We start from the raw sequence: 19,484 nt of genomic DNA, 5'->3' as shown, positions 1-19,484 counted from the left end.
GGGGGGCAAGCCAGCTCTGCCTCCGCCGCCGGCTTTGCCTCCGCCGCTACCCCCGAGCAGGCCGGCTCCGGTTACAGCTCCAGCGGGGGGGCCCCTTCCCCCGTGCGAGCCGGCTCTGCTCGAGCGTGCTCCGGTTTCAGCTTCGGCGGGAGGGGGGCTCCTTCCCCCGCGCGCGCCGGCTTTGCCTGAGCAAACTCCGGTTGCAGCTGCGGGGGGGTCGCTTCCCCCTCGCGAGCCAGCCTCTGCTTTACTGCCTTCCCAATGCGAAAATTCGGCGCCTGCACTAAAATGCCAGCAGCATAGCACCTCCAAAGAGCCAGCTCCCATCCCAGGAGCACACCGTGATCTATGGGGGGAAATGGCTAAACAAAGGAGGGAAGCTTGGTCTGCTTTGGCAAAAGAGGCGATGCAAATAGGAGATGGTGAAGCCGTAAAAATTGCTTCTAGTCTTGCATGTCCTGTTACTTATACACCACAATATGATGCACAGGAGAATTTTATGCATAATGTGGCAGCATATTCTGCCTTAGATTGGAAGTTGTTAGCTCAGCTACGTTCTACAGTTAGTCAGTTTGGTGTAAAAAGTGAACCTGTTAAGCAAATGTTAGATTATCTCTTTAACACTCAGATTTTATGCCCAAATGATTTAAAAGGGATAGTGCGTTTAATATTTACTCAGCATCAACAATTATTGTTTAATGCACATTGGCAAGCATTAGTAAATGAGTCAGTTGCTGTACAACGGGCTCCGGGAGATCCATTGCATGGAGTGACAGTGGATGAACTTATGGGATTAGGAGCATTTCTGCGTACAGAGGCACAGATGATATTGGGACCAGATAAGCTTAGAGAGGCTATGAGATTGGTGCGTACAGCGATAGATATGGTTAAAGAGCCAGGGGGATTACCAATTTATATGGGTATTAAGCAAAGTAGAGAAGAATCATTTGGAAATTTTATCGATAGGGCGGCTGCTGCTATAAACCGGGCCGGTGTAGCAGATTTTCTTAAGAGGACGATATTGAAGCAGTGTGCCCTTCAAAATAGTAATCCAGCAACCCAAAAGGTATTATCTACTTTGAGAGCAAATTAGACCATTGAAGAAGCATTAGAGCGAATAGCATTAATGCCAACTGCTTCGCAGGCATTTCTAGTAAATGCTATAAAGGAGTTAGGATTGAGGTTACAAAAGCAGGCAGAGTCTAATCAGTATCAGGTGTTAGCTGCTCTTGCTCCTCTCCGAAGTGGCTCACTGCCGATCCAGCTCCCACAACACCACAGCTTGTAGACGGCGGTCGGGAAACTGTCAGCAGAGCGCGTTTCACGGGGGCCGCGCCCAGACACAAGTAGCTGCCGTGACATCAGAAACACCAGCACCAGCTGCCGCGACATCGCAGCCACCTCTTGTCTGCAACCCGCAACAACAGGGAGCAAATACCAACTGGAGTAAAGGGTCCTCTTATATTAAATAGACAAACATGTGGAACATTATTATTAGGACACTCTTCTACAACTATGTTGAGATTATTTGTTTTGCCTAGAGTTATTGATGCAGACTTTACAGGAGAAATACAAATCATGGCTTACACCCTCTATCCTCCAATTAAAATTACAAAAAGACAACTCATTGCACAATTGGTACCACTATCACAAATGACCTCTGGAATACAACCATTTACTGAACAAGCACGGGATGAAAAGAGTTTTGGCTCCACTGGTGTTACACTTTTAACTGTAGATTTACAAAACAGACCAAAGCAAAAAGTCACAGTTACTTATAGGCATCAAAGCATAACCCTTTATGGATTATTAGATACAGGAGCAGATACCAGCATTATTTCTCCAGAGGCATGGCCACAACATTAGCCTCTATTCCCATCAGCAAACATGCTCACCGGAGTAAGAAGATTTACATTTGCAAGCAAGTCGCCTTCTTTGTCTGTGTCCATTGAGGATCAACAAATATCTGCTGTGTTTTCAATTGTGCAACTGCCTCCTACAGTCTCCTGCCTAATTAGAAGAGACATTTTAACACAACTGGGAGTGGTGTTAACTAATCAGCACCCTTTGGGGTAATTGCCATTGCTTAGACTTTCCCCATTCCACTCACCTGGAAAACAGATACACCAGTGATAGTTAAGCAATGACCTCTAAAAGGAGATAACCTTATGCATGCTCATGATCTTGTTTGCACAGCAACAACCATTTTCCTCTTTGCAGATTGACATTATTAGAAATACTCTTGCTTCATATTCACTTGATGTTGCTTCAGAGAAAATTCAAACTACAAAGCCTTAGAAATATTTAGGATAGACTTTGATAGATCAAAAAGTGATACCTCAAAAATTAGAGTTACAACTAGACATTAAGACTCTACATGATGCACAGAAATTACTGGGGGACTTACAATGGCTAAAGCCTATTGTGAGAATACCGAATCATTTGTTAGAAACCCTGCGGCCTTTGTTAAAGAGTGTTGACCCTACTACTCCTGTATGCCTGACACAAGAGCATCGTCTTGCCTTGCAACAAATCAGTGACTGTGTACAACAGGAGTACGTGTCTCGTCGACAACTCGACCACCCTATTGACCTTACTATCTAGAATAGCCCTTGCCACCTGCTTGGTGCTCTCTCTCAACAACAGGAGAAAACGGGGGAGATACAGGTGTTAGAATGGTTGTCTCCACCATTACAGCATAAGAAAACAATATGTTCAAAAATTGAACAATTGGCTGCATTAATCAAAAAGGGGCGTCTCAGAATTCTTGAAGTGGATGGTAGAGAACCTGCTACCATTAGACTGCCTATCCAACTTACAGGGACCTTTAAATGTGGTTACAGACTCTATGTATGTTGCAGGAGTAGCCAAACGAATAGAGGAAGCAGCAATTAAGGATTCTGTGCTTTGCACTCTCCTCCTGAGGAATTGGACCTTTTTGGCAGTACAAACGCCAGTTTGTCTAACACTACAGCTGGTGGATGGTTTAGCTTTAAGTCTTCAAACCGACCACAAGAAACATGGGCCACCCTAGATTCATTCCTGAATGTGAGTGAAATCTCTCCGCAGCATTACAGTAAATGTAACAGCACAAAAATCACTGCACCAATGAAATTACCCACGAGAATATTTTTAATTTGCGGAGACAGGGCGTGGAATGGCATACCAGCTAGACCACAGGGTGGACCCTGTTATTTGGGTAAACTGTCATTAATGTGTCCTTGCTAATGCAGCTGAGTCAAAATTCAAACAGAAAGAGACGTACATGACTTAGACTGCAGCTCGATAAGAGATCCACAATTTTGGGGCACATTCAAACAAGTGGTTGTTTCAACTATCTTGCCGGGAGGATCTGCCAATAAGGCTATGAATTTAGCAAAACAATTAGAGTGCTGGGCAAAGAGTGAACTGAACAAGACATCACAAATCCTAGACATGCTAACCACAGATGTGCAGAGTGTTAACCATGCTGTTTTGCAAAATAGAGCTGCCATAGATTTTTTGCTTTTAGCACAAGGACATGGATGTGAAGAATTTGAGGGAATGTGTTGCATGAATCTGTCTGACCATTCGGTGTCCATTCACAGTAAGATAAAAAAGAACTACAACAGAGACTTCACAATCTGAAGGAAGAAGAAGGTTTAGGAATCGACGAATGGCTTAAAAGCTTAGGACTTGGACCGTGGCTAAGAAACCTTGTGATCTATGCTATAGGACTGCTGGGTGTAATTTTACTGTTTTTGCTGATTTTGCCTTGTGTTTTTAATTGCATTCAAAACATAGTCAGCCGTACAATAGCAAAAACCTGGCAAGCTAATTTCCTTGCACAAGAAGAAAACGGGGGAAATGTGGAGAGCTTTAATGTGGAGAGCTTTATTAATAGTTGGTTAGCTGAGAAAGGCCATGCTGACATATTGCCACTGGTCAAGCTGAGAAATCAGCAGTCACCAAGCTGAAAGGAGATGTCAGCAGCTTGCAATCAGTGGCCTTGCTGCAACATGGAGAAAGGGAGTAGAGATTAGTCCTGAATATCTCCTAAGAATATGTAGAAAGTATCAAAAGTAGGACCATAGGAATGTAAAAGTAGGTGTAACTGCTGATATGTAACTAACCAATCCTGAGCTCAACTTTTGCAATATGCATGAAGTTAATTACGAACTGTATTTAACCCGCTGTGCTGATCAATAAAATTGGGCCTGTGATGATCAACCTGATGTCCTGGTCTCCTTCCGTCGACATAGAGCACTATTCAGCTCACAAGCATCCCCACTGCCCTGCTGCACATTATTGCCTCTTCAGATCCACTGCCCTGGCTGCATGCATGGTGATCCTTAACCCAAGGCAGTTGTAATAATCTGGATATGTTTAAGCACTGGAAATCATGTGCCTTACCTCACCTGAATCACTCTGAGAGAACTGGATTGCATGTGTAGTTACAGCAGAAGCATGTGTTGAAGATGCTTCCTGCAATGCTGCCCCTGTCTCTGGTTCTCTGTGTGATTATTGTAAAAGGTTTTGAGGTAAGGGTAGGGAACAGCTTTGAAGGAAAGTCTGGGTTTTTTTTGGTGGGGGCTAGATCTATCCTAGTATTTAAGTTTATGGCATTCATCAGTGTTGACAAATTTCCTGCAGTCCCCCAGCCCTCAGCAGCAGCGTGCACACACATGACACATGTATGTGGACAGTGAACCCACTTTTCCCCCGGCCCTCCCTCGCAAGGTATCCAGAGACCTCCTTGCCCTCTCCTGCACTCCCCATGAGCAATGGGGTGCAGCTCAGCTGAGGTGTCATTCCAACAGCACAGTAGATCTCTGTCCTAAGAGAGAAGCAGACTCCGCTCATCTACTGGAACCAGCAGAGGTAACAAGCCTGGCACTGGAGTTTCAAAGACAAAAACATGAACAGGGGGAGGGGCTGTCACAGGTAAAGGTTTTGATGGAGTGAGGGACTCAAGAAGGTGTAGAAGTAACCTCTTTCTTCTCCCAAGCCTTCTACAATGACACATTGCAATGCTTTAATGTAAGGAGGAAAGGGCACATCTAGAAAGGACATTTATCCTTCTGAGATCTCCTTTCTACATGAATTCCCACCCAATCCTCTGTCTAAACCTACAATCTTCCTTATTCCAGGACTGGCAGTCTTTCAACAAAGGAGGGGTGGGTTGTATTTTTCTTTCCCCTGTTAGCTATTAAGTGTGCCAATGGAAACTTGGCGGGAAGCTGAAGATGCTGCTTTTGCTTGTGGAGGGAGATCTCAGTTCCTGCTGAATTTGTGAACTGGCTCCATGGGGGCCAGAAGCAAATGTGTGTCTCTTTAAATGTGCCACTGTGCTCTGACTGACAAAATCTGCCATGTTCTGTGTGATAAAGCTCATTTGGCCCCATCATATCTTTCCTATTACCCTCTGCACTCTGCAGCTTGGCTATAGTTGGGCAAGTGACCCTGGGAATTAAACTCCACAAAATAGCAGCCCCAGTACCCTGGCATACAACAGAAGGCGGCAGACAGCTGGAAAAGTGTGGCTGGTGTGTAGCTCCAGTCATTCATTGTGTAAGGCACCTTTCTTTTTTCTGTTTTTCCAAAACTGGTTGTTATAAAACAGAGAGGCCACACAGAGGACAAATATTCTCCAAAGAGATAAATACTAAGTATGTGCCTGGGACAGCAAATGTTGGGAATGACTTTCTCATAGGCTCCTTGAATATCTAAACCTACAGGAATGCTGACATTTTTGGGGATAAGCCCGCCCCACCCTTCATAATTAGGGCAAAAGCCCTCTGTGAGTTGGCAACATCCCTGTGTTGCCAGATACTCCTATGTGTCAAGTACCAAATTATCCAAGGACCCAGAGACATCTTGGTGTCAGTGGAAATTATGCAACATATACTTTGAAAACAAATTCTGAAGTTTAACAACAGATTAAATAGGCCTTTTAACATATACTTAAATATCTTGCTAGATCAAAGTTGCACCGTATGTGCATTGCTATGTATGGGGACTTGCTGTCATACGTGGATTTCTTCCTCTGTTTTCCCCAGGGAGCAGCTCTTTTGCGCACTTAAACGAGCTGGAAACAGTTGAAATTAAATCCCAGTATGTAACATGAATCCTGTGTTTAGTGGGTTTGACTTTTAAAAATGTGAACACACACAGGCCCTGATGACTTCAATAGCATTTATGGGTGCTCAGTGATTTTATAAATGTCACACTATTTATAACATATTTCTGTGTCCTTTTTTAATATTCTCTATTGGCCTATCCATTTTTCACTGTGGTATCTTTGATTGGTATAGTCACATCAGGATGTAGCATGTATTTGAATAATTAAGAAAATAAAAATTAAAAAAAAAACCAAATAAAAGTTATCTTTATTCTAGTCCCTGTTTTTCCATTGCTCAACCACCAAAGATAACAACACCATTTCACCTTTGCTTTTTACATTCTATGAAAAATGCTTTTCATTTTGCAGAGGCTTATGAAACGTTCCACATCCAATTATTTGCCCCTACAGTTTTCCCCCTAAGCTTTAGAAAATTGTTTCGGCTATATCCAAACTCATGCCCACTTCCTGGCTTCTTGGCCGCAAGCCATCAGTGAGAGCTCTGCTAAGAACCACTTTGAGGCTCTCCTTGAACCTCTTCTTCTTGCTGCTTCCTACAAAGAAGTAAACCAGGGGGTTGATGCTACTGTTAACGGTGGACAGAACAATGGTGACATGGTTCTGCTGGCTGAGCAAAGATGACCAGTGGTGGTAATTCAGAAGATACAGCAGCCTCATAGGCATGGCAAAGATGAGGAAGACAATGACTGTGGCCACAATGATGATGTAGAGCTTTGACGAATGAGGTCTCAGGGAGTTACGGCGAATCCTGATAACCAAGATCAGGCTGGATAGAATCATTAGAGGAATGAAGATCATGAAAGTCAGGATCCATGTGAAGATGAGCAGTGCTTGGCAATGGTTGCCGTCATCAAATTGTTCCTTGGTTGAATCATCTTTGCATGTTAAATATTCGGCCACTGTCATGAAAAAAGACAGAGTCCACAGAATGGCGCACACGATTGCCGATTGGTGCTGTGACCGGTGGCATCGGTACCAGATGGGGTAAACAATAGACAGACACCTCTCAATACTGATGGCTGTCAGGAGATAGAGACCAGTATTATAGCCAAGAAGGAAGACAATAGATAGTGTGGTGGTTACATAATAGTAAAAACCGTATGCGAATCCAAAACCAGCAATGTACTCAATTGACAGAATAAACGTACAAAGCAGTAAGGAGATATCAGCAATGGACAAGTGTGTGATGTACGCAGTGAATGGGTTTCTTTTGATCTGGAAGCAGAGGCACCAGAGGACAATTCCATTTTCACAAAAACCCAGGAAGGAGATGATCATAATTACCCAAAGTGGGGTCAATATCTCCCAGACCCTTTCCTGTGTAGAAATGTTTCTGTGCATTGAGATGTTCTCTGTGCCTTCGCTGGGATGAAACGTTATGTTTGACTCATCCATGGGGAAAGCTCAAGTTTGGATAGCACAGCTCTTCCTTCTGTAAATATGTATAAAAATATACTGTGAGCATTGTGTGCTCCTCCCCTCCCCCTTTTCCTTCTGTTTTATGGACCCTCAATTTCTGGTCATACATGAAGGCCTTTGAAAAAGGCACACCAGCTTTGATATACTGATGCTAGCTAAAACCCAATTGGAACTGCTCTTGGCAATGTTAAAAGTCACTAAGCCCATCATGCCAGCAGAAATCCCAAGCTGCCTTCTCCAAGGGGCTCAGCCTGTGAGTGCTAAACCACAGCTAAAGAGAGTCTCTTAAAGAGCTCTTGGACAAGCAATGTCCCCATCACATTGCACAGTTTCATTGTATTCGTGACAAATGGCATCGGTAGCTCTTGTTAGAGCCCTGGATTGTTCCCGGAAAGGTCTCTTCAGCTCCTATTGAAGTTTAAGTTAAACTTATGCATTTCAAGTGAACTTGGCTCATAGGTTTTTGGTTTAAAAAAAAAAAAAAACATTGATACCAACATCAGGTTTCCAGAAAGGGATTTAATTAAGTAAAAAATAATTTGTAGTTATTCAGCATTGTATTTCCTCCAAGTACAGAGGTGGAGGGAAGGCAAAATGGCACTGTTTTGAGAGAGCAATTTCTTACCTGCTTTAAGTGCCATTTATCACAGCATAACAAAATTTAAACATGTTTACACACTCTGAACACTTAACATGACTGCACGTATCTTGCAAACATTACCCATCTAACCCATCACAAGGAGATGTTGTTCATCACATTGTATTCTTCATCATCATCATCATCATCACCACAATCTGTTCAGGTTCCCTGCCACTGTTATAATGGTTTTAACTGTTGTTTTGCTGAGTTATGGGGTAACTTCTCCTTTTATCTTATAACAGAGAGTTGGTACTATTGGCTTCTGCTGATTTTCATACAAATATTTCATACCCCACTCCCTATTAACTTCCCAGCTGCCCTGTGATGATACAGTCACATTCAGGACACTTTTGGATTTATTGATGTTAACAGGGACTAACTGTTGACAATAAAGCTTGCCTAGCTGACTTGATTCATCCAGATAAGTTACCTTGTTCATTAACGTGCCACAATAAGAATTTACCCATACTGTCAAATAGTTAAGAACATCAAATGCAAGGTAAAGAAGTTTTACTGGAGCAATGATTATTTAAAGAGAGCCATTCACCACAGTTATAGTTTTACTCTCATGACCTTTGAATTTTCTGATTTTAAAACATCTCCTTAAGACAAGGATGTCACAGTCTAAGAATGAGCATTCTGTAAACAACCTGGGAAGCCTCAGGCCTTGCTGGCATTTAAGCCTGTGCAAAAACATTAATGATGATCCCACCTGTATGCTGACCATGCTACCACCTGAGACAGTTGAAGACAACAAACAACATAGCAGGAGATGTGGTAGGGGAGAGTGAATGCAACAAGTAAATGCAGTGACCAGAATGAGTGGCAAGCCTCCCAAAAGCAGTGCCCTGCAAAAACTGCAGAGGAAAGGTGCACAAGCAGTGTGCTGCTGGAAGTCCAGTAAAGGTTATCAGTAAAAAAAAGGAGAGGAGAATCTACTTCAAGAGTTAAAACAAATAGGAAAGGAAAAAGAGAATTAAAAGACTCAAGTATGAAAAAGCAATAGAATATGAAAATATTCAAGCAAGTTCTGGATTTGTATCACTGTAGGAAAGGAGTTTTCTCTCGGGAGAGTAAAACAAAGAGGAAAAAGTTCTTGACTTACTAAGGTCATTCCCACATGACAGCATTCAGAGATGAGGATGGAAAGAATCCTCTTCTTCCAGATACATCCATGGTTTGTCCAGATTTCCCTGAGGCTGTTGAAGAACTTCCTTGAAGAAGCTGAAGTTCACCTTCTCCAACCATTTGCCTTTGGTAAGAGGGGGAGCAAACAGTGACTCTGACCATGACTCAAAAAGAAGTGTGCAGTCCTCCCATTGCTCCAAAAGTCTGGAGCATGCCAAATAAAAGGTCCCAGGCTCATCATCTGTGGCTGAGCTTCAAATGGCATCACTCAGTAGCTGGCAACCCATCTAGCTGAAAGCTTGGGATTTAACTCTTGTGGGAACTGAAGGGCAGTATATGGAAAGTTGTCCTGAGCTGCTACAATACCAAGAGACCTAGTTTAAACAAACAAACATTAAGGGAGTATAAAATCTATTTGGGGATGTTAAGATCCAAAGAAAAAAAAATCTCAATTTAGAACTGTGCCACCACATGCCATCTAAAGAAAAAGTCAATTTGCAAATTTGTTTCATATTTTTTGATATGAGAAAACAAGAAAGTGAGAGGGGGAAAGGAAAGGAAAGGAAAGGAAAGGAAAGGAAAGGAAAGGAAAGGAAAGGAAAGGAAAGGAAAGGAAAGGAAAGGAAAGGAAAGGAAAGGAAAGGAAAGGAAAGGAAAGGAAAGGAAAGGAAAGGAAAGGAAAGGAAAGGAAAGGAAAGGAAAGGAAAGGAAAGGAAAGGAAAGGAAAGGAAAGGAAAGGAAAGGAAAGGAAAGGAAAGGAAAGGAAAGGAAAGGAAAGGAAAGGAAAGGAAAGGAAAGGAAAGGAAAGGAAAGGAAAGGAAAGGAAAGGAAAGGAAAGGAAAGGAAAGGAAAGGGAAGGGAAGGGAAGGGGTCACGGAGCAAAGTAAATAGTCCATCATTGTGTTAGTCTCATACATCCATTCCTGTAGGCAAAATCTATATCTTGAGATTATTCTTTAAAAAAAATTAAAAAAACCAACCAAACACAAAAATCTTTTCATGAGATTTAAACAGTCTCCCCTGAAAAGTTCAAACAAAACAAGGAGCTTGAAAAGTCTCCTGAGGATACCCCCTGCTTTTGTCCCAAGTATTAGGTTGTTTTTACATTCAGATATTAGCAGAACAAACATTCTTAGCCAAATAAGGAGAGAGTTTGCTTGGTCTTCTCCTTTAAATGTTTCACTAAAACTACCAAATCCCCAAACGGGAAGAGCAACTAACTAATGTGAGAAATAAATGACCCCAAAGGGAGGGTCAGAATAAAGTTAGGAAGGGAACAGAGTGAAATAAAACAACTTCTAACTGTTTTTTGTTGGCTTAAGTTGTAACCTACCTTACATTCCACACCTATGGGACCAAAATTTTCAAGCTACATCCGAAAAAAGGAAAAAACCTGCGCCTTTCCCCAAAAAGGAAATATGCATACAAATAATGAGAGAGTCATTACAGGAATATGTTAACATGTCAAGATTGACCAGGTGCTTGTGTTTGCAGCCCACTGCAGTCCAAAGTTAGAAATGCCCTGGCATCCCAGTCTCCCAGAGGCAGTTGGAGTGTGAGATCTCCTCAGGCACACGGCCCCTCCTGCATGACTGATCCCTGTAGCACCCTCAGTCACCATCCACATGGCCAGGGCACCAGAGTGAGACCTGGTCTTGAGGGAATGGGTCAAACATGCCTTATCCTCGGTGATTTTGGGAGTAAGAGGAAGGTTGAATAGCAATCTCTATATCAGAAGCTGCCAAAAGTTGGAGCAGCTATTTCTGAATAAGTTTAAGTATTCAGATATGAACAAGGGGCCTACAATAGCACCATGAGGAACTTGAACTGATCTTGGGACCAGAAATTAGTACTGACAGTAAAGACATGATGGGCAATATGGAAACTCTTGTAATTTTGGTCTAAACTGAATATACAGCAAGATGTCACATGAATGATAATTTATCCTAAAATCTTTCTCTCTGACACTAATTTGGTGGGACAGAGCAGTGGATGTAAACTGAATGGATTACACTTGCAAGTATCCTGTATGTAGGAAGCTAGTAGTGATGCCTTGTATCATTTTTCTTAGAGTCTTTGAATAATTTCATATTCTCCCATCTCCAGTTCCTGGAAACAGAAGGTAACCTGTACAGAACTTCCAACTTGTTCATTGAACACAACCCAACAACCTAAGATTTATAAACCAGATTAGAGGGGTTTATGTGGTTGGTACAGTGTATAAAAAAGCCTCTGTGTACCCAGGGGTCAGATCTCCCACTTTATACTTACATGAGCCATAACCAAAACCCCTCAGGGATGAGCTCTGTAGCACTTTCAGGAAGTGCAGTTTTTCCTGATGGTCATTCAGTCATTACCACTTTCCAGCTGGATATCATTCCTTAATTATTCAGCTCTAACAAAGGGTAGGAGTTGGGCTTGTGTTTCAGAGTGTGGATTGAAGGTCTGGGTGCAAACCATTAACAGAGAGCTGAAGGGCACACTGAGAAACAGGGGTTGTAAGAGGGCCAAAAACTCAACAGGGGGCTTTAAGTGCAAACAGAGGATATGGGACACACTGAGAACAAGTTGGAGAGGGACTTCTTACAAGGCCATGTAGTGACAGGACAAAAGGAAATGGCTTTGAACTGAAAGAGAGTGAGTTTAGATCAGATATTAGGAAAACATTCTTTACTGTGAGGGTGGTGAGGCACTGGAATGTCTTTCCCAGAGAAGCTGTGGATGCCCAAGCCTGGAAGTGTTCCAGACTAGGTTATGGGGCTCTGAGCAACCTGATCTACTGGAAGGTGTCCCTCCCCATGGCAAGGAGATGAGAACTGGATGATCTTTAAGGTCCCTTCCAACACAAACCATTCTGTGACTACAAAATGCATGGATCCTAAGATTTTAAGACCCCTTAAGTCTCACAGACACTGGAAGAGCCATGATGACTTATGGATACTCCTCAGTAGGTGATGTGAGAGTGTCATTAAAGTAGGAGTTAGGTGTGGGGTAAACTTAAGAATTAAGGTTAACCAAAAATTCACCACAGAACTTGCTGGACATCTTTTATCCCACTCCTACCAGCCATGATCCTAGCATATACCAGTTCCCTAAAGGGGGGTAACTGATGGATTGTGTTTTATAGGCAACAGGCATGAAAGCTGGCTTTAGTGCTGCTTTCTGCAAAACAAGGTGGAAATATATGTCACCAGCAAGCTTTGAAGCCAACACAGGTCATCTGTTAACAGCTAAAAATAAGGTTATGGTAGGAGTTAAAATACAAGAAAACATAAGACAAAGATGACGAAGTCTGGAATTGGTGTGAGGCAGAAGACTTCTTGGTGGCTGCTCAGTTGCTGTAAGGCCAATCGTAAAATCTTATTAGTGGCAATAACAGGATTGTGTTTTCATGAGAACAGTATGGAATAGCAGGCTCTGAATCAAGGGTTCCTGCTTAATCCTGTAATCCTACTGAGAAATTTTGACAGCTAAAGTTGGTTGAGGTGAATTAATCGTATTATTTTGTGGGTGGTTAAGACCCACCACCTTATGTTTATGAAAGTGGATTTTGGGTCTGAAAGCCAAGTCTACTGTGGGAAACAGGGAAGAACCTTATCTGAAGAAAGAATAAAGCATAGAGTGAGAGATGGAGCAGTTTATAGTTGGTGTTGGGACCCTATAGGCTCCTAAAATAGTTTGGCAAGGCTGTTTTCAGATAACTTGTCTATTCTTTGTCAGAGATAATTTTGAATGATTCATGAATTTTAGGTTCTGCTCTGAAAATGCTGATGAGAAAAGGGTAATTAATAGCAGAAAAGAGATAGGGACAGGCAAGCCCCAAGCTGGTGAGCAGATCTCTGGAACCAAAGTGAGGTGTCTGGTGGTGTTGCCCAGGCTGGTGGAAGGTTAGAGGACTTGTTTATGTGTTAACTTTATGGACTGACTGTCTCATGAGCAAGGGACGATTTGGAGATGTTCCCGTTCCTGACTTGAGCCACACCTTCATTTTTCTGACCTGCACAGCTCTGGGTGCCAAGCCAGGGCTCAGCACTCAGGGGCGATGCCAGCAGGAGCCAGAGCAGAGCTCCAGCTCAGCAGCCTCGGGGCAGGGCGTGCGTTGCTCACCAACGTGGCTGCTGAATTTTGGGGGAACACAGCTGGCTCCTCTCCCCACAGCCAGAGGGGAAATCGGCCACTTTGGCTATGGAAGCTGTACAGACCTATTCACACAATAGCAGATGTCCGGGTTTACCCACCTGGGTGGCAGCACACGTGGTGCTCTGGATCTGAGCTCATACCTCTGTGTCACAGCTGGTGAGAAAGCAGCCAGAGTAAATTGCAGGGATTTCCCCAAATCAGAGAGAATATCATAACAATTGAGGAGCTCTTGGTGTTGCTGTGAGCTGGGGAAAATGAATACAAAATAATTGTATATACAAAATAATATAATAATAATACTATAATAATAATATAATACAAAATAATTGTTTCCTAATGCCCATCTTTATCCCCTGTATCCTTGAGTTCCAGAGGCTCCCCAGCTGTCTGCAGACCTGCCTTCAGCTGTAACATGAATAGCAGGTGGCTGTTCTTACCTTGAAGACAGTGCAGTCTGTCCCCAGTGGAAATCTACCCCTGCTAAAATCATTCTCAGACTTATTTCCTTCTTGTTCTGGTCACTGATGGCACAAATGCTTGCACCAAACCCAGGGGCATCACGCATCAAAAGAGAAGATACCCTGCACCTGTCCGCTGGCAGCCCAACAGCAACCAAGCATGAGGGCCAACACTGCTGTGCAGTGCAAGACAATACAGGAAACAGTGTTTTCTCTCTACATTTTCATTTTGTATATGCAAAACAATGCAGGAAACCACTGGGGAGACAATTGGGTAAGAATAGCAGCAATAACCTGGCGTGTATGATTAGTATAGGCGGTTTGAACCACTGTAGCTTCAGTTGTGCAAAGAAGAAGTTGCAGTTAGAAAATGTGACTGAGGCATGATAGAGATGAGTCAGAGCTTCCCATGATAAAATGCTGCAAGGAAAGCTCTGATTAGCCAGTAGTGCACATAGAGTAAGACATTTTGTATTATTGATCAAGTTAATGAAAGAAGAGTCTGATACCATGGTGCTCTCTCTTTCAGCACATGTTGTTTCTGGATGTTCCCAGCAACATATATCCAAATTCTTCTTGAAAAAGTGTTGCTTGTCAGACTGAGTTGTGTATGTCAAGTGCCCACCCTTGTAAGAAAGATCACCCTGTAATAATCTTTAATCTTGAATGTACTAATCTATCTCTTGTCTTTCAATCTGCATCACATATTTATCATTCACATGCATTTCCAGCCTTCCATAAATTAGTCATTATTCTTTATTTGCTCTCTGTACTGCAGGAGTAGGTGGTTAAGTAAGATGCTTGATGCATGGTACTGTGAAACCTGTGTCTCTTGTGGTCAGTTCACTGAACACTCAGGATTTTTCACCTGAAGTCTGATGGCTCACCTGTCTCCCTGTTCTCTGCACAAGAGAAATTGCTATACTGCTGAAGATTCCTTGTGCTGGAAAATTGTTTAAAAGGATGATAACTGGTGCATGGAGGCACCAGGAGTTTAAAAAAAATTATGTAGATGACACAGGAATTGTTAACAGCCCTTTCTGGACACTCTTTGGAATCAGCCAGGTTAGGTCTGTGACTCCTTAGGGCAACATCTTTGCAAGTCATCTAATGACATGCTGAAATGGAACTACTGTGTATGACTGTAGTTAGATAATAAGCAGCAAACAACAAGAGCTTTATAATGACATGCCTGAATGAGGTGTGTATTACTATGTGTTGGTGGGGCTTAAAGAAGGAATTTCCACCAGAACTGTAAAAGTGGTCTAAAGGTCCATGAATTAATTCATTATTTTAAAAATCAAAATTTCAGTGTTGTGATTGGGGTGTGTATATCACATTGTGGTTTTGCAGGGAAACTGTAGCCCAGTTTTCTCATGTCTCATTTCTCCTTTTTGAACAGAACCTCCCACAGTGCACCATGGAATATGACTTTGTATTACAATTCTCTTTTCTCTTGGTCTCCAGCTGGGAGTATGACTAATAGAGAAGAACCAGAGCACAGTGCATCAAAATATCATTGCAGAAGGAAAATATTTCCTCCTGCTTTAGGATTTTTCCCAAATGCTGAATTTTTAAATGAAGACTCTAAAATGAAGAAGCTAAACATTTTCCTTTGAGTAAAGTTCTTCTATTATGTCTAAATTGCCTCTGATACCTGTCTCTTTCCAAAGACAAAACATAGACTCTGAGATAATTTTTATTTTTCAAGGTGATGTATCTTGAACACAAGTGCAAAACAAGCTCGTGCAGTGGGTTTACTGCATGAAGTCAGAAGGTCACTGAATGAAAACACTGAACTGTCTCTTCTATCAAGTGTACATATATACATGGGGTGGGTCTAGAGTCATAAAATATAAAAAAGGCCATTATATTTTCTAAAAAATGAAATTGTTAAGGTGTAGCAAGAGTACAATGACTCTGAGGGTAGAAATCATGAGGCCTGGGATTACTCTGTTTCAGACTGCCTCAACATCATCAAAATTCCTCCTCTGCAAAATGGGAGTAGCATGGGAGCACTGGGAGGCCAGCTTCAAATCTGTGAGACACTTATCTAACACAGTAATAGAAATACTAAAAATACAAGGAATTTACCGACTGCTTCAACCTCACAAGAACAATAAGAAATTAGTTTGAGCCTCTTACAGGAAAAACAAGGGATCTTGGCTTTTTCTTTACATATTTTCACCTTTTTCAACTTTCACCTTTATACCTTTGACAGAAATGGGACTAGATGCTAAGCTATGGTAGTCATCACATAGAAATCCATGTCATTAAACCACATCATAATTCAGGCCCTGCACTGTGGAGGGATAGACTGTAAGAGAACAGTGCAGAAGGCAATCTCACCCCTGAGGAGTTGCAGCTGTGCTAATCACCAAAGATTAGGAACAGGCCTGCCCTTAACAGGCCACAGCTGGGTCCAATAAGAAGCAGAGTGCTACAAAAGGGTGGGTTAGCTGGGTGAGGAGAGAGTTGGAGTTTGTTGGCTGTGCTGTGAGGAGCTGTATGTGAGACATCACTGAGAAGATATGGAACTTTTGCAGTAAAATGCCAGCACTGCACGTGAAAAAAAGCTGGTTTTGAGGCCTTTGAGTTCAGGATTTCTGTCTCCTACAGTGATGTACTAGTACATCTTGCCAAAGTTCCAGCATGAACACCTATATTGGCTGGGTCATCAGTTTGCTTTCAGAAACAGCATTGACTTGTACTCTTTTATTCATAGTTTGATTTGGTAACAAAGTATTTGCCCTGCAGAGTTGAGATAACACTACATAAACTGTGTTGTGGACAACAACCAACTGAATTGCAGCTGGAGATAAAGAACCTGAAATTCTGTTGTTTTGGGCATTCCACTTCTTCCTTCTGGATTAAAACATAAATTTCCTTCTTCCTCTGAGCTGGAGGGATTAAAGACACCACTGTTTTCTCTTTCCTTAACAGTGACTTCAGCAACTAAAATATGTTGAGTCAACTGAAGTTTCCATTTTCTTTATTTAATAGAAAATATTTTCCTTGAATTTAGATGTTCCAAGGGCTACTGCTGCCTCTATTTACTGCTGAATACATTTCCCAGGACTGCATTTTTTTATTCCTGGTCATACTTTACCTTTTAATGGCAAGCACCCATGATTTTCCCTGCCCTATGAGCAGCACACCAGCATCTGGTGTGGCTCTTAGCCATGCAGTAAGTGTTGCTGATCATAGTGGAGGCAGGTGCAGGTGGGGCTCCAGGACATGTCCCAGGGGGGCAGCCGTGTCTGCTGGTGCACCCACAGTGGGATGGGGTGGGCCTGATAGAGCTGTGCAGTGTAGAAATGCTCAGGTTACCACCAGCCCCCATGTCACCACATTTCTCTTCCCAGAGAAAAGCAAGGCACAATTCTTCCCAAGAATGTGTCTGGGTTTCATGTTCTCTGAACCTCAGCGAACAAAAAAACAATTCTTATCTCATTTACTGCTCCTGTGTTTGCTCACAAGTGGAGTGCATCATGGAAGACTGTTTACCTGAAGGGAATTGGTAATTGGATTCTGGTGTGAGTGTTTTGATTCACTGGCCGATTGAATCCGTGTGTGTGTCGGGACTGTTGGCTGACAGTCACGAGATGCTGGGCAGTGGAGTGCAGCTCAGTGCTTGGCAGAGTCAGTTTGGATGTAATGTAATATAGTATAGAATAATACAGTAATTAATTAGCCTTCTGATAAGGTGGAGTCCTCCTCATCATTTCTCCCCTTCGTTGGGGGTGAAAATATCACCAATACCCCCAGGCCAACACACGGGACGTAGCCCTGGCAACAAAGCACTTTGACTGCACTTTCACTGCTCCCAAGGCACCTACACAAAAAAGACTGAAGGCTGGTGGCTCTGTATCATCTATCCTGTTTCTCTTTCTCAGTATCTTTTATTCTCTCTCTCTCTCTGATCCTGGCTTAATCTCTTAATGCCTTGTTGTGGTTTACGTGCACCCACACTCCCACTGACAAATCCACGTTTTCAGGGAGGTGGATAAGCAGAGTTTACAAGCATGACTCAGGGTGCGCTTAAATACACTTAATAAGTTTTCTGCAACTGTGTTATGTGGATTGTTCTGCTGTGGTAGAGAGAGATCAGACTCTAATCTGAGACATATTCTTAGCAAAGCTATTTCCTAGTCCACCTCCAACTAGGGGTCGATGGAAGGAGATGAGAGGTGTCAGGCACAGAGCTCCTCCTCAGCAGGCCAAGTGTAGCAATCACCTAGGTGACTGTAGCACATAATATGCATGATATTTATATCTTGCCAAAATTAAACTTAGTACTCTCCCAGGTGAAGAAAGGCTTGGTTTCTGGCATTGGGGTATTTTTTTGAGGGACAGAGATGAGGGAGGGAAGAATCAGCAAGAGACTAGAATACAGTTGATTGTGTATAAACCATATGAGTCAGAGGAAAAAAGTAGATTAAGAGATTTGTAAAATAACCTGATAATCTGTATCTCTTTTTTTTTTTTTTACTGGAAAGTTTTGGAGACATTGTGATGGCTGAAGACCAGAATCAGAGCTGTCTTTTGACACTGCACAGAGATGGAGTGCCAGCATCCAGAGGTGGGAGGTAGCTCCAGTGACAGAGTCCTGAAGCAGAGCCTCCTGCAGCACCATCAGGATGGCATGGCAGTGGGGCTCACCCCTCACATGGCACATGAGTCACTGGAGTCCATGTGTCCTGCGCCATGGCTGTTGGTTTGACCCTGCTGGGACAGAGGAGGCAATATTAATAGATGCTGGCCAGAATCTGTAAACATGGGGTGGTTTTTGTTGCTATCACCTGTGATAGTCTCAGTGGGCATCTACTAGTTCTGTTTTGGCAGAGCTAAACTACACTACAGCATGTGTGAGCCCAAAACCAGGGAATGAGCCCCAGGTGCTGCCTGATCCCAGCTAACTAGTTTTACAAGGGCTTCTTGCATCCTCTCAGCTACTTAAGCAAGTGGCTATCTGCACCTCTGGATGGGATCAGGGTGCAGGCTCTGAATACAAAAGCTTTGTATGGTATATAAAACACAAACTCTTCTGAAGGGCAAGCTCAAGTCAGGATGGAATGAGAACATGTCTTAAATGCCACCTAAATTCTAGCTTCTGTTCAGGTACTTTATTCAAACAAGGCTTAAATTCTTCAGTCTTCACATTTTCGTCAGCTGGGAAGAAACAGCTGAGGGGTGGTGCTGCCTGTTCCATAATTGCAAATGTAAATCTTTCTTGGGATGATCATTAAACTGTAGGTGTGTGATTCCTGAAGGAACATTGTGCCAGGCAAAACAAGGCCAGGCTTTTCAAGCATTCATCTCCTTGTGTCAGTGGTGAAACAGACTTCCCTGGTGGGAAACATGTGATTGATTAAGCCTAATTATCCCTTCTGGCTTCCAAGAACAGGCTTTAGGTTAATGCAAGAGGAGATGCAGTCTCTGCCCCAATTCACAGCCAAGAGCACTTCCCCACTGCAGTGACTGGCATGGTCTGTGACTGGCAATACTCATATTCTCTCTTGTTCCTCACACATCTCAAATACACCATCATACCACAGGCACATCACCCCCTGGTATC

At 42.7% G+C, this 19,484-nt stretch overlaps 1 protein-coding gene across 1 annotated transcript; it reads right to left on the bottom strand.

The window, feature by feature from the left end:
- Positions 1-6,479: 6,479 nt before the first annotated feature.
- MAS1 (MAS1 proto-oncogene, G protein-coupled receptor) lies at positions 6,480-7,528 on the bottom strand. The gene has a single exon (XM_005488086.3). It carries the CDS (start codon positions 7,514-7,516, stop codon positions 6,527-6,529), a length of 990 nt encoding a protein of 329 aa, XP_005488143.1. The 5' UTR covers positions 7,517-7,528; the 3' UTR covers positions 6,480-6,526.
- Positions 7,529-19,484: the final 11,956 nt, after the last annotated feature.

The sequence above is a fragment of the Zonotrichia albicollis genome, chromosome 3, assembly GCF_047830755.1.
Source record: "Zonotrichia albicollis isolate bZonAlb1 chromosome 3, bZonAlb1.hap1, whole genome shotgun sequence".
Lineage (NCBI taxonomy): Eukaryota > Metazoa > Chordata > Aves > Passeriformes > Passerellidae > Zonotrichia > Zonotrichia albicollis.
The sequence above is the reverse complement of the archived record's forward strand: the minus strand, read 5'-3'. Positions and strand labels throughout refer to the sequence as shown.

What these genes read in the sequence shown, in the direction of transcription:
- MAS1 (XM_005488086.3), bottom strand. Translation starts at nt 7,516, where the DNA reads ATGGATGAGTCAAACATAACGTTTCATCCCAGCGAAGGCACAGAGAAC.